Here is a 16,181-nt window from a genome sequence, read left to right as displayed (position 1 = left end):
ATGCGCAGGAGTAATAGCCCCGTAGAAAAATTCACAAGACTCATATGTTAAAAGTCGATTAGAGACAAACTAGACGGGACGGCAACCGTGGAAAGTGAGAAAATAATTATTGGGAGAATAATGGTGAACTTCCGGGTGAAATTGCTTCGTTATTACCGGGAAGTATTAAAAACAGATCAAAACGAAAGTTGATTTACAAACCGAGGACACCCTAAAGCGGATCATTTCATGCAGCAGAAATAGCAGACACATTAGAAATCATTGATGGTTAAAGTATTTTATTCAGACTTGCGCAAAACTAAAAACGTTTTAAAAGCCTATGACCTTTACATCTTATTACATAAACACATTTTTGTCTCATACGCTCCTCCCACCACATAACGTCTTCTTAAATAGAGGTTCGCTGGTTTTCCAGCCTTCAGCTACACCTACGCTTTTGTCGGAACGAGGTCAAAATGTTTTTCACGCTGTTTTCAGCAACCACCTGGACTTTGCTTGCCCTCCTTTTCACGCTGATATTACTGTGAGTATTCCTCGACTGTTCACTGCGGTCAAGCCACCGCACCTGGAATCTTGTTTCTCCTTAATTACCTCGAAAGCAACAGTTGGGTGTCAGGCTTGCTGTTTGTTTTATTGTCCAACTGCCTATTTCAGATTCTCTCTCTCTTTTTGAAACACAGGTACGGAATATGGCCATATCGGTTATTCAAAAAGCTGGGGATACCTGGACCGAGGCCCCTGCCTTATATTGGAACGATGCTGGGCATGAAGAAGGTACGTACATACACTAAACTCACCTTAGCGACTGGGATACGAGGAGCTGACTGATTTAATCATTGAGAATTAGAGATCAGGATTTGTTTGATAAGCTTCTCTGTGCTCATGTCCAATTCAGTGGCTTTTTGACACTAAGACACATTTTTTTTCCTGTCTACGTTTTTGCAGGGATTTCTTGCTTTTGACCTAGAGTGCCATGCCAAGTATGGGGACGTCTGGGGGTGAGTTGTTAATTCATCATGACTGACAGAAGAGCATTCAAAACCACCACTGATATCCACTCATATCAAAATATATCTGGGAGCCAAACTCACAATCTGTTTAAAATGTAAATATCCGCTGTGACTGTGGTTGTGAGGTCAACACTGTGACAGGATGGAATAATGAAAAAAAGTTTTTTTACTGGCTTCCTCTTTTTATGAAGCTGTTCCTACTTTGGAGCTTGATGTGGTAAAATAGGTTAAATGTGAGATGAGATGGTAAACAAAAATCTTTCGGTGGAAACATAAACCATTTTCTCTTTAGGGATAATTGCAAAAATCAGCTTACATATCCAGATGTGTAATAATACAAAAAAAAAAGATTTGTGAAAGGCTCTGTTGGGTCTGTTCCCACAAACCCCGCTAATTCTAGAGACTTATTCATCATGAATGAAAACAAGACAGTCAGCGATCGATCGATTACTTGCGCAAGGGAGGCCTCGTCTATGTCCAGCATGGAAGTGACCCCCCGAGGACCTCCTCTCGCTGGCTTTTATTGACAAACTTCAAACAATAGTTTACAAAACACCTCCCCTCGTAACCCCCTTTGGTTACAAAGACAAGGCACTGTATGTATGTATATGCAGGTATGTGTGTGTGTGTGTGTGTGTGTCCTCCTGCTGACCAAAGGGTCGTAAACGCAGGAAGCTTACATCAAAGGAAGTAGATCTTCCAGATAGGATGTATCTGCTATAAAACCTCCCCCAACACAAAGTGGTTAGAGGTGCTCAGGATCAAAGGAATAGCTTTGATAATACTGCTTGAACTAAGACTGTACAATTTTAAGAAACACAATGGCAACATTCAACAATTAGACCTAACATTTCCCCCCTTTTTGTCATTGTATATACTTAAATTTCAACTTATGCACCCTTTGTTTGGACAGTGTCAGTGTAGATTTCATTCATACACAACTCCTCTTCATTCACCTTCTATCGATGCAAAAGTTCACAGTTAATACATGTAAGCAGTTAACCTGCTTCTCATTGATCTCATACACAGTAAACTACATCCTATACGTAAGCAAATCAGTATCAACAGTCCAAAAACAGGAATTAATATTTTCAAAAGAAGATGCCACCAAGGACCAGACATTCACCAAGTTATCCAGCCTTGTGGTGCATCTACTCCTGTCGTGCAATTCATTATGTATTCCTGCAAGTAAACAACTGAATGTAACAGTCAAACAAGAAGAATCAACATTCTCAAAAATCATATGTCACTACAATACAACTGTATACAGACATAGACATTCAAACACATCAGTTGACTTTATTGTTTGTCCATGTGGCTCTCAGCTAACTTCAAAGCTGTAGCCTGGTCAACACCCTTCTTTATGACTCCTATCAACCCCCAAATCTTCTCACTGTAGGCATCCTGTGGGGGTTAGAGTCAACTGGTAAATTATCCGCATTTACAACTTCTCCTGTCATGTTGTCACCACAGGAAAACCTTTGTAAAGGAAATTGGATCAAGGTGTTTTGATCTTCTTGGCTCAAAACCTCAGCCAGCTTGATGTAGATGTAGATGATGTAGATGTAGACAAAGGGCTTCTCTGTTTGCATCCTTCTTGCAGAGGACACAAGAATAGGTGACGTTGCTCAGATTTCATGGTAAATCTCCAACTTGGACTAATCCATTGCCCTTCATACACATAGGCAACTGGCCTGTTTCCAGTTTATTTAGCTGTTCAATGTCCTGCAGCAAGTCAGATAGTTGGAGTCGGACTAGCAGGTCTGTCTTACCAGAGCAGTTCACCTTCCCAGCTACTGGTGAATCAACCGTCAGGTTCAGAAGTTGAAAAGTTGGCAGTGTTCCAAGTATGTTTACTCCTGGATGTGTTGCTACGGCAACCAAACAAACTGTCTCGCTCTCAGTGATGCTATATGGCCACAGTCCAGAAGAATGTGTAGACAGTGGCTTCACAAGCATAACCATTGGTCTCGTTCTTTATGTGAGCGGTTGTGTTCACAAACTGCCACCAATAGTTGGTTGAAAACCCCATGCAGGCACTGGGTGTGGTTTGCTCTGTCCCAGTGCGCTCCTGTCATCCCACTCTGGGTCCACAGGCACAAGAAGGCGCACAGCACATTCCCAGCCATCTGATGAGTACCTGTGGCTCAGTTGGTTTCTTCACCGGATTGAGACGAGGGGCCCTGGAGGCTTTCTCCCCCCTTTGTACCCGGTCTTCCTGCCACTTACTCCGAGCTGGCCTGGATGTGTGTCACCTTCTTGCAGTGCGCTTGATGTATCCAAGTGTCCTTTCAGCAATCTTCACTGCTGTGGTCGTCGTCAGCAGCACCCGATATGGACCTTCCCACCGTGGACTGGACCAGCACTTCCTCTCCATGGCCTTGTCCACATCCAATCTCCAGACTTCAGACTCTGCTCCTGTGGAGAACAGAATCATCTGGCAGATCATTTGTTCTCAAGACTTTTTTACTTTTAAACACTTTAAGCATCTAACCTGCTAATATGCTCTCTCTTCTGCTCTCCTATCATCACTACAGAAGACTAGAACTCTAAATGCTCTAACATATATAATCTCAAAGAATCAGACCATTCTCTGTTGGAGTAATCCTCATGTACATTCATATACATCTTAACTAATTCTACACAGTCTAACCATGTCCTGCATGTCTCTTCCAAAGTCTTCCTAAGTTTTAACTTTACTGTTCCATTAGGTCTCTCTACCAACCCTGCACTTTGTGGGTGATATAAACAATTATGTTGTTAATGTTATCCCTAGATGTTGTGCCATTAATCTAATCACTTTATTTACAAATTGTGGACCATTATCACTATAAATGGTCTCGGGAATCCCATGTTCCAAATATTTGCAGCATATCATACATGACCTGCAAAATTTTTTTTAAGGGTATTTAATCTTAAAGTATAAACTACTCATTATCTCCCTCCTGTTGCGACATGGCAAAGCCCATGGCGCAAAATAGCAACAGTTTTATACCAATTCTAAGGCAGTATTGGTTTATCACACAGATAACAAACACCATCCTGCAAGCTCGCTCCTACTGTAAGTCACAACTGTTTCCCTGCAGTAGATGAGTGGCCCTGCATGTCTGCCAGTGCATCCCGCATAATAGCCAACGTCTGCTGGCGGTGCACTGCTAAAACGTTAACACCATGTTCTCCTAAAGTTGCCTCTTTCGCGATCTTATCTGCAAAAGCATTCTCTAATGCATCTGGATCTTTCCCTCACATGTGTGCTACACATTTACAAACGGCAATTCTACTGGGTAATAACACTGCCTCCAGCAGATTTTGCAAGAGTTTGGCATGTTCTACAGGTTTCCCTGTAGAGGCTGTCACACCTCAGCTCACCCACTGTACCACGAAGAAATGTAATGTAGCAAATGCATACTGGCTATCAGTGTATATCGTCACATCTTATTTCTCTGCAGAATTAGACACTTCCGTTAAAGCTAGCATCTCTGCTACTCAAGCAAATATAAAACATGCTAGTTGTCCTGCATAAATAACTTTCTCACTATCTACTACAGTAAACCCGTTTTAGTTTGTCCCTCTACTGTTGTAGAACTCAACCACCAACAAACCAAACCTTTCCCTCACCAAGTGGCACATCTGTTAAGTCATCCCTCGGCTTATACTCCTCTCTACGCGCTGTCTACACTCATGAGAAGTGCCCTCTTCTTTCGTTGGCAAAAGGTTTGATGGATTCAGAATTGTGCATCACTTTATGGTTATATGTGGTTGTGAGAGTAACAGTAACATTAAAGACAAGTGTCTTGTAGGTGACAGAAATGTAATTTTAGTCTGCAGTAGTAGACATCTACCTCGTGTGAAACTAACAATGTCAAAAGGTGAAATAAACTATTTCCTGAAACATTGTACAGCTTAGGCTGCTGCACATACTGATCTCACACATGGAGGTAAAGCACAAGCAACTAGAGCTAATCTTTTAGGATAGTAAGTTACTGGCTTCACTTGTGGAAAAAAAAGTGCTGTTAGTTATATCACAGTCACCTGGCATTTATGCTGTTCACAGAACCACAAGTCCATCGCTGGACCTCCTCTGCGCTGTCACTTATGGAGCCTGGCACGCTCCCTCAAATCCTCATGATTCAACGTTGCTGAAGATTTTAAAGGCAGAGCACGTCGTACACCTTAGTTGTCTTCCTCAACGTCAACGTCGAAACTCTTTCATTTTATTTTAAGATTTTGCTGTGCAGAGTCTCCTCATGACGATCTCCTGGAAGCTCAGTAGCACAGCTCTCTGTGCTGAAGGCGATCTCTGATCCTCCTGAAGACTCTCTCCAGGCCTCAGCTCCCATCTTGTGGACGATCCTCTCAGTCACTTCTCTCGTCATGGCATCTCACGACATCTGCAAATTAAAATGACACTCCTCTTGCCACATGGCTTCCGCCATGTGTCAACTCCCCAATGAGACATGTACAAGAATGTTGCACATTCTCCCTAAAACAATCTCCAGGGTTTGTCCCTTGGAGCAGCTTCACTCCAACCTGTAACCCTGTGTAAAAACATTAGTCAGCAATTAAATGTTTAGCTTGTCTAACTCTCAGCTCCACCTGGAGCCTGTATCCTGGAAGACAAATCCGTTAAATCAAACTTCACATTTTCAACCGACTATAGATCAAAGGAATAATAAAGTATTCAGCATAAAAGACAAATATCATGTGCAGGTTTTCCCCAATCATTAAATCACTATTATTATCACAATTTGTCCCAAATCATGAATCATCCCAATTTATTCCACAATTTAATCGGTGACTTTCCTTAAGCAATGTCACTCCACTCATTTTATCACTATGAGCTCAGTAGTGGCCAGCTAATGAGCCCCATATTCAACTATTCTGTAACCACTGCACATTTGTTCAATTGTCACTTCTCTGTCTGTGCTGAATCCCTTACAAGCACTCTTAAAGAAAACAAACATTAGCCAAACACAGTTCATCCTGGTTATCAGGTGTCGGCCATTCAGATTCCAGAGAAGCTGTGAAAAGTCATAAAGTTAACACTCGCTGTAGAAAAAGTAACAATAGTTTCATCACAGTATGTCTCAAACTGTATTCACTTCTCCCCTGTAACATTCATATTTTCTCCACAACACAGTGTAATTTCATCATCAACACACAGCCTGTAACCACAGTTTTCTTCACACAAAATCTCAGTAATCCTGTGGTAGAAAAAACACATTAAGTTGTGTCCTGCTATAAATCACATGATCAAATCACATGATTAACCATCTGCTGTAAAAAGAAATGTTAATGTTAGCGCTGCGCAGGTGTATACACTCTTTCTCACAGTGATCTCTGTGAGCAACACAAAGTAGTTAATAACACACCCATGGTGAATTCACAGACACAGAAAATTTTAAACCAAAAGGTTAAATTTGCAGAGTTCACATAGTCATGTGACCCAAGTTTCCTCCTGTGGTCTCCTTCTGTTCCTGCAACAGAGACACACACAGAGATACATCCACACCTTTGTCAGGTGGGGGTTAACTTCACACAATGGTGTTAAGTCAGTCAGTCTTGTCAGCTTTTGTCAGTCAGTTAGTTAGTTCCCCATTTATTTTAAAATTCTCACTCATTCACACAGTCATCCATTCTTTCTTTTTGCTGATTGTGGAATTTTATCGTCGCATTTTCATTTTCACCCACAGCAAAATAACGTCATTTCAAAAGGAAAAAGAAAAACTCCAAATTGGATTCCCTCTCTGAATCCTTTTTGACAGGGACTTGTTTTCTGATTGTCCCAAATAAGTGGCTTTCTCCTGAGCTCATTTAAATTTTTTGGAGAAACTCACTTTTGCAACAGTTTTCTCGACGATGAGTCGTATAGCTCTTTTATTCTAATCGTGGATATCTGCTCAAACAGAGATCATCAACCGAAACCTTCAGTGCACCATGAAAGTAACAAAATAAAAAAAGAAAGGAAAGCAAAGGAAAGAAAGGCCTTGTTTAAGTCATGACACGTGTTCTTCATGCCAGGGGGATAAATCGTAACAACCCATTTGGCAGGCTCAACTTGGTAACAAAAGACAAATCAACAGCCAGTTTAACCTCAAACATTCATCCAATCAGTCACATACACAACATACAGCATAACCCTGTTGTCTCATCACATAATAAGTTTCTTCTCATGTAACCAAAAAAATGTTTGCCGTGGTAAAACTTCTTCATACACCAGAAACTCACAATCAGCTCACTCATTTAAAACCCCTCATCAGCATTCTTCCTCCTATAATATTCAGTCCACTAGTCTATGTATCACTTTCATCGTACTAGTGACTTGGACAAGATGACAAACAGAATCTCATGCATGAATCTCAAGATGCTGTCTGGTCTTCATGAGTATCATTTATTGTGTATATGCATGTAGGGTTAGTATGGTTGATGTATTTTCTGTATGTTTTTGTGTTCCTCTCATCACATTTCATTAATCTCATCACTGCTTAAAACCACACACATCTCTCTCTCTCTCTCTTTTAAACTATCCTTCTCTCATAAACAGAAAGTAGCATTATAGCTGTTTCAGGCTGAGAAACACCAAACACTCTTCGTGCTATCATTCACCACACAAATTATGTTATTTCTTTGTCCGCTGGGCAGGTGACCTGCAGAATCACGTCTGCCCCAGCTGGATGCCTTTTCACACACACCGTGACGTCAGACACACTCACACTCGCTTCTGCTTAGAGCACAATTTCACTTCATTCATCAACGATCCACACACCACGTGCTGCCCAATAAAACTTTGCAGTGTATTTCATCCTCTTTCAAGGCAGACTTAAACACCATATGGTTTTTTTTCTGTTGTATCAGGGATGGATATGTGGTTGCAACGTTTATGTTCACTTTCTTTCCTTTCTGTCTCCTCTCCTGCCTAGTCTGTTTTGGACTCAACGCTGCTCCTAATGCCTCTCCATACTCAGCCTTTAGTCTCTCCTCCACCTCTGCCTCTTACGCTCTTCTCTGGCTCTTTTTTTTTTCTGCTAACATTCTTGCTCTTTCTAATGCTTTTCCACGGTGTTGTTCCACAACTTAGCGACTGCTAACTGCAATTCCTTCCTCTGCTTAGCTGTCCCTGTTTTACCTGCTGCACTTAGAGTTATTCTTTCTACAAGCATTTTACACTGAACTTCCACTAATATCCCTTCAAATACACCAACAACCTACATACTGCATGCTGCCCGGTGAATATTTCTCCATAAATTTTACATCCCCTTCTAAGGCAGACTTACACATTTTATTCTCACACAAGACAACAATCAGCCACACTCACGCAGACCACGTCTGGCCCGCACACACACAACATAGGCCTATCGCTTGCGTCTACACGCACAGCTAGCGCGCTCTGTTGAAAACTCTCAAACGCCCCATATGGCGGAGAATTCAACCGTCGGACACTCTCCAAACGCCCCAAATGGCGGAGATTCCAACCTTCGGACACTCTCCAAACGCCCCAAATGGCGGAGATTCCGAACACTCCTCACGGCGGAGCTACCGAACCTAGGTTATCTCCACGCCCCACACGGCGGAGAAGCCTGCGTCTCTCTCACGCGGCTAGCGCGCTCCCGTACCTGCGATCAACGCAGGGTCACGTAGCCGCTCTCTAAGGCCTTCTGTACTTACTGTTCGTGTTGTTTCCGTTCATGGGAAGAGTCTCTGTATCCCGTCAATCGCCATCCATCCCGAGGGGAGTTCAGACGCAAACTTCCCGGCCTGGTGACAAGCATCAAGGCACCAGGGCTTTCCGTCAATCATCCCAGACGTTGCGGTGGCGTCCTCTCCCTCTCCTCGCGATGGAGGCAATGTGTTGGGCTCCGGCTCGGAGGACCAAATAAATGTTGGGTCTGTTCCCACAAACCCCGCTAATTCTAGAGACTTATTCATCATGAATGAAAACAAGACAGTCAGCGATCGATCGATTACTTGCGCAAGGGAGGCCTCGTCTATGTCCAGCATGGAAGTGACCCCCCGAGGACCTCCTCTCGCTGGCTTTTATTGACAAACTTCAAACAATAGTTTACAAAACACCTCCCCTCGTAACCCCCTTTGGTTACAAAGACAAGGCACTGTATGTATGTATATGCAGGTATGTGTGTGTGTGTGTGTGTGTGTGTGTCCTCCTGCTGACCAAAGGGTCGTAAACGCAGGAAGCTTACATCAAAGGAAGTAGATCTTCCAGATAGGATGTATCTGCTATAAAACCTCCCCCAACACAAAGTGGTTAGAGGTGCTCAGGATCAAAGGAATAGCTTTGATAATACTGCTTGAACTAAGACTGTACAATTTTAAGAAACACAATGGCAACATTCAACAATTAGACCTAACAGGCTCTTTTCTTCTTTTTAGGTTGTACGATGGACGAACGCCAGTGTTGATGATTGCTGACCCTGAGATTGTTAAAACTGTGATGGTGAAGGAGTGCTACTCTGCATTTACCAACCGCAGGGTAAGAGGCTCATCTTGTTGTATATCAGAAGTCCTGTCAGTGCAACACTCTCCATGTAACATGGAGTCTGCTAACAAAACCTTGTTTTTTACTTTATTATTTTTCCAAGTTTGCTTTCAGTGGCGCTATAGTCTGAGGCTGACGTGTGTAGTAACACAATAACTACAGGGACAAACTGGTATTATATCAAATATAAATGAAGTATATAAATGAAGTAATGTTCAAATCTGGCAGATTGGACTTTCACCAAGAGTTACACATTTATACTCAAGGGTTACATCAGCCCACACGTACACAGGAGCTGAGACACATGAAGTAAACCAAGCAACACACTTCATTGTTTTGTAGCCACCTGGAGACGAAAGATAGATGTTATCTTTCTTGCTCTGTATAGAAGAATCAGAGAGAATTTTACAAAGGTTTTATATATTTAAACAAATTCACCTTGTGACATTTATTTTTCTGGGACTGCTTCAGAATAGATTAAAAGGAGGGATTTTTTTCAGGGCTCATTTTTTAATTTATATAACTGTTTAACTAAGCATCATCAAATAGAAGGAATAGGTATATATTTTGGGCTGAGGTGCTTAAATGACATTAGGCTCATGTCTATTGAGAATGTGAAGTGAATGTGGGACAAGCATAGCTCGGGACAAGCATGGCTCAGCCCACAGGAAATTAAAATTAAAACACGCTTCTTTTCTGTGACCTGTCATTTGTAAACACATGTACTATGTGAACAACATTATTGGTCCACAACATAATCTTTGAATTCAGACTTTTCAGTCCCATTGCCACAGGTGTATAAAATCAAGCACCAAGCCAAGCACTTTACCTTTACAAACATTTGTGAAAGAATGGGTTATTCTAAAGAGCTCACTGAATTCAAGCATGGTACTGCTGCAGTACATATAGTGCAGATATTATATATCTGGTGTAAGAAGGCATTTTTATAATTCTCCCCCGGCATATATAATTGGTTCTGTCTGTTTGTTAGCAGTCAGTTTTGTGTGCTGGTAGATACAAAAAACTTCTCCATTTCTGGTGAAAATCTGGTTAAGGTAAAGGTTGCACCAAATAGGGAAAAAGTTTATATTACCTACAATTTTTTATGGATCATCTTTAATCTTCATAACAGTATACTAGGCCTTGGATGACATGAGTACCTAGGTTGACTAAGCACTGGAGGTTGACCTTCATTGTTAGTGACGTACGTCAAAGTGGACCTCGGCAATAAAATCAAAAAAACATATAGAGTATAATATATTATATAGAAGGGCTTGGAGCTGTACAAAATCACACACTGCGTGAATATATCTTAAGATCTCAGATATTAGAAGCCAAAGATTTCAGCCAACAATCATTGCTTCCTATCGTAAGGGTAATAAAATCATATTGGTCATAAAATTTTAGTATGTAATGCTTCAAGGTCAGGGGTCAAAGGTCAGACATCAGCATTCTGCTATAAACTCAGGTTGACGTCAGTATGTTGTAATGAAAACATCATAAGCGCTTGCGCTTTGGCGAAAATGGTGTTAGAAGACATTACATTATCTGAGGAAACTTTGAGTTTCTGTGTGACAGGGTGGAAGCAACAGTAAAGTTATTTCCTTTTCACAGGATACCAGTTTTGTCAGTGGACCTATGGATGACGCTATTACGGTAGTCAAAGATGAAAGGTGGAAACGAATTCGCAACAGCCTGTCTCCATGCTTCACAAGTGGAAGACTGAAACAGGTGGATATCACATCTGACTTCATTAACCACTTGTGTGTTAACATGTATATGAAAGAAGAAATGCATTTTTTACTTGCTCAAATATGTTGGAAGAACAATTCCCAGGCATGGCTAAAACTGTTGGTACCGTTACACTTAAAAAAAATCATGGACAAAAAATATTGACATGGTACTACTTAAAAAACTGTAAAATAAAGGTACCAACATCATCAGTGTGTCTTTATCTCTTTTCTTTTTATATTAATTGACAAACATGTAACACATACAGAACAATAACATAATTCTCTTATTTTGTTTCCATTATTAAAAAAAAAAAAAGGTTTTTCCCCTCGTTGCTCGCTATGCAGAACGACTTGTTGCAAAACTTGAGGAAACGAATTTGGATGAACCCATCACTGTCAAACAGTATGTTGGTAATCTGTAAAATGCAAACATATTACACTGTTCATCCTAAAATAAATAATGCACTGACCACTTGTCTTTTCCAACTCTCATAGGTTTGTGGCTCCTTACAGTTTAGACACTGTGACCAGTGCTTCTTTCAGTGTAGAGACAGACTCCATAAACAATCCAAATGATCCTGTTAATGTTCAAGTGCAGAAACTCCTTAAGATGAAAATTTGGCTTTTATTCTTACTAAGTATGTCGTCCTTTTATGCAAACACCATTTGGTAATATGCTATCTTTAGCTTTAGGTTAACCACTCTTTGCTGTCTTTTCAGTGGCATTTCCCTTTGGTGGACGTCTGGTAGAGCTCCTGAAAATTGATATTGTGCCCAAGGACAGCATTGAGTTTTTCTACAACATCATCAAGAGATTTAAAGATCAGCATCATGAAGAGAAATCTGTAAGCATGAAGTTTGAAACGGAAGATCAACATTGTCTTGTATGTATGCACTAACCTTTGGGTCATTGTCATGTAGCTGTAGCTTCATGTTATGTGGGGTCGAAAAGGAAGATGCTACGAGGGACTGTACATATCCTTGGCTATAATACTGTACAATAATAGTATAGCAGTACTATAGTTTTTTCAGTGTCCCCATCCTGATGTTTTAAACTTAACATGTCAAACAATGAGCAGCTCTATCCTCACTGGCAACTTCTCAATCACATAGTAAAACATGCCATGCCTTTTCTTCCTGTGTCATTCTAATGGGACCATAATTTACAAAGCACACGTACTGTTGAATTTAAAAGGAAATGAAACTAGTTGCAGAGGCAATCACCTCATCAGGAAAGTGACACAATATAGCCAAAGTGGTGTTTTATGTAGCTTTGAAACAAGAGCAGTCACCCCCTGGTGGCCATTAGGAAAAAAAAAACTTCAGGGAAAAACTTTGGAGAAACTTTTGCCATCTTTTATATTGGATGTATTTTTGACAAGAACACCAGTGATACCTGTTTTCATCCATGAAGTCTGTGCGGCGACAAACCTTACAACACGTTGGCGCTATCTAAATAAAATTGAATTGATGTTCACATTGATGATAAACTGGACTTCATTAAAAACATGGAAGTCCGCTACAAGAAGGGCCAAAGCTGTCTCTATTTTCTATTTTCCTATAACTTCTCCTTATGAACTAATTTCACCTGTATTAACTTGTGTGTGCTGATCTAGTATTGTTTTAACTTTGGAATATTCAATTTCATACATGGTTTCTGGAATTGTTGCTAACGATGAATGTTTTCTTTTCTTATCTAGGACCGAGCAGACTTTCTGCAGGTGTTGATTCAGAGTGAGATCCCGGAAAAGACGTATAAGGATGATGAAGAACAGCCAAGTAAAGGCATGTTTTGACCACAGAAGTAACAGTGCAAGTAGGGCCAAGTGTAGGGCTCAGCTTGTCCACTTTCAAGTCACTCATGTCACATTTACTTCAGACCACTCAGGATCAGGGGTTTTACACACAAATTTTTCTCATGACATGAGTCTGCTCATATGTCTCATGTACAAGAGACCTGTCAGTGTTATATGTTATAAATCAGGACCTGGGTGATAATTAAATGAAGGGCTGTACATACCTCTGTAATATCCCTGTAAGTATTTATATAGCCAGCCTGGCTAAGTGTATGTGAGAGATATCAAAGTGATTGCTTCATTAATAATACTAACAGTAAGGATAAAGTAATATTATATAAGATTAGATGAAAATGTCAATCTTAAAATTGCAGAGGTTTTCTGCCTCCTGAATCCACACTGGGCACTCCACATGAGGTGAGCCTCATAACTGAAGGTTCTGCCTCCTGTTATTGGAAACTCTAGGAAGCACAAGTAAGCCTGGACTGTAACAGGCCAATATGGCACTATGAGGTCTATAGGATATTGTGGAGCATTAAGGGCTTTGTATTTCAAGATGAGGGAGCCATGGAAGAGTAGCCAGGAGAAATGGGATATCTATTTCTAGTTGGTGTTACCACTTCTTATACAGCATTTTAGAGCTATTGGAACTTGGAAACTACTGGAGAAACATAACACACAAGCGAAGACACACAGCATGCGAATACAACATGACAAAGAGCAAGGAGAGACAGACAATAAATACACAGCAGGTAATGAGGGGAGATGGGAAACGGGGGGGAAATACACCGGGAGCAAATCAGGAATAACGAGACAAGGGAAGTTAAACGGAATACAAAGCACCTGAGACAAGATACTATCACAATAAAACAGGAAATTACACTGAGATGGAGATGAGAGGACTTGACACAGGTAACAAACACAGAGACATGACTGTCTTCACAACACAGGCACAAAAGGGAACGGATAAAAGTCCGCTATAATTAACCTAGAGAGACAAAATGGAGAACACACAAACTCAAAACGCTGTATCCATGTCACAAAACACTTGCAATAATTAGTTTGTCTTACATTCAGTTAACTATCTAGAGAATTTGTTAGCTATTAAAGTAATTCCTCAGGAGTGTCAAACATTATGTGGTTCTTCACATCACCTTCAAATTTAGGAAACTGTCTCTGGCATTTTTCCTTTTGATCAGTTGTTAGTTTCAGTGTGAGATTGGCTCAGTACTGGTTAATCATTACTTTAGGGTTATTATATTAATTATAAACTGACTTTGATGTTGTTTTTTCTATAGGTTTGACTGAACATGAGATGCTTTCCCAGGCCTTGATCTTCATCTTTGGAGGCTACGAGACCACCAGTACCACTCTAACTAACATCCTTTATAATCTGGCCACCAACCCTGATGCGTTGCAGACCTTGCACAAAGAAATTGATGCTAACCTGAAGAAAGATGTACAGTAATTGGTCGTAATGTGTTTCCATCACTGATTCAGTGGTGGACACCATTTACAGATTGTCTTTTTTGTGTTTGCTGCCTTTATTTGTCTAGGCACCCATTTCATACGAGGAGCTGACCGGTCTACAGTACCTGGACCAAGTTATACTTGAATCAATGCGACTGATTCCCACTGCCCCTCGAATTGACAGGACATGCAAAAAAACCGTGCAGGTGCATGGCCTCACCATCCCCGAGGGAACCATAGTTGGGGTTCCTGTGTGGATGTTGCACAAAGACCCACGCTACTGGGACTCACCTGAGCTTTTCAGACCAGAGAGGTAAATGTGAGTGTAGGTGTGTCATCACAAGGTTATGAAGAACCCTGTCGTCTTCCACAAGAGAGAGAAATTAGTGAAATCTGGGACAATTGCCTTATCTTTTTAATCCCAAAACCTCTGCAGTGTTGTCTTCAGCTGTCTGCTTCGAGTCATTGTTGTTCTGAAAGCTGAACTGTTCCCCTAGACGGAGGGTGCTGCAGTGTGGAGCTGGTTTTGATCTGACTTGTCCTCAATCAGGCCCGAGAGCTCCTCAAAGCTTTAGAAGTAACAGTATATTTTTACCCTGAACTACGCCCTCCTACTCTTTATGTTGAAGGTCTACAGAGGGCTGCCTGAACATCATACAGTGAATTGTAGGACTTTACATATCTACATTTTTAAAGGTTTGTTTGATCTGTATCTGCAGGTTCAGTAAAGACAGCGGGGAGGAGGTGAACCCATACGCGTTCATGCCGTTTGGACTCGGCCCTCGTAACTGCGTTGGGATGCGCTACGCCATCCTCGTTATGAAGATGGTTATTGTCTGTCTCTTGCAGAAGTACACTTTGGAAACATGCAAAGAGACCATGGTAAGAGCAACACTCCTCCACATTCAAACTGTCATGGTACTCTGCTGTCCTGTCCCTGATGTTACATCCATTTCTTTTTTTTTTTAGATTCCACTTCAGTTTGACTGGAAGTTTCAGCCAGTTAAGCCTGTAACACTCAAGTTTGTCTCCAGAAATCAGTAGAGGGAGCTGCTACCATGATGACGTTCATTGTGCATTTTTTTTTTTCTACTGCTAAATTTTATAAGGTTATCAAGTCAGTGTATTGTAAATACTTTAATTTTCTTACAACATTAATAAATGTTAATGACTTTTCTTTAAATTACATTGAATTTTTAATCTGATTGATCTGAGTTCAAAAAGATAACTATACTAGTTCTATTTATTTTGTGACACTTCTTCTTTAAATTTGCTTTTCATCATTGTTTGATTACCTTTGTGTCAGTTTGGTAGATTTTGATTTCTCTTCATGTATGCGTTTCATGGGTTAATAAATACAAAGTAAATAAATATAGTCTAGAGACTTCAGTCTTTTTAAAATCTGTCATGTGCATTAAATATGCTGCTGGCAGTGATGCATGTCTTAGTGATGGCTGTAGCCCTATTGTTGGTGGTTTCTGTCTCCACCCATTTTTCAACAGCTAGTGGGGCTCATTCTGGACTCACAGGTTTGATTGTGGTTTTCTGACAGTCCAAAAACCAATGTTTTGTATTGCTCACTAATTAAAACGGACCAGTTATGCTGAATTCCTGTTCTATATTTGTATACTTGGACTCCAGAGTAGCTCAAGCTGTACTTATCATATGCTTTATTCCA

The 16,181-nt window shown here is 40.7% G+C and overlaps 1 protein-coding gene across 1 annotated transcript; it reads left to right on the top strand.

Moving 5' to 3' along the window:
* The first annotated feature begins 37 nt into the window (after positions 1–37).
* On the top strand, positions 38–16,111 carry LOC102077052 (cytochrome P450 3A27). The gene is made up of 13 exons (XM_019366563.2): positions 38–523; positions 681–774; positions 946–998; positions 9,399–9,498; positions 11,119–11,235; positions 11,555–11,640; positions 11,733–11,875; positions 11,958–12,082; positions 12,938–13,022; positions 14,332–14,492; positions 14,590–14,816; positions 15,223–15,385; positions 15,473–16,111. Exons 1-13 carry the CDS (start codon positions 456–458, stop codon positions 15,545–15,547), a joined length of 1,497 nt encoding a protein of 498 aa, XP_019222108.1. The 5' UTR covers positions 38–455; the 3' UTR covers positions 15,548–16,111.
* Positions 16,112–16,181: the final 70 nt, after the last annotated feature.

The sequence above is a fragment of the Oreochromis niloticus genome, linkage group LG13, assembly GCF_001858045.2.
Source record: "Oreochromis niloticus isolate F11D_XX linkage group LG13, O_niloticus_UMD_NMBU, whole genome shotgun sequence".
NCBI classification, from domain to species: Eukaryota; Metazoa; Chordata; class Actinopteri; order Cichliformes; family Cichlidae; genus Oreochromis; species Oreochromis niloticus.
The sequence above is the reverse complement of the archived record's forward strand: the minus strand, read 5'-3'. Positions and strand labels throughout refer to the sequence as shown.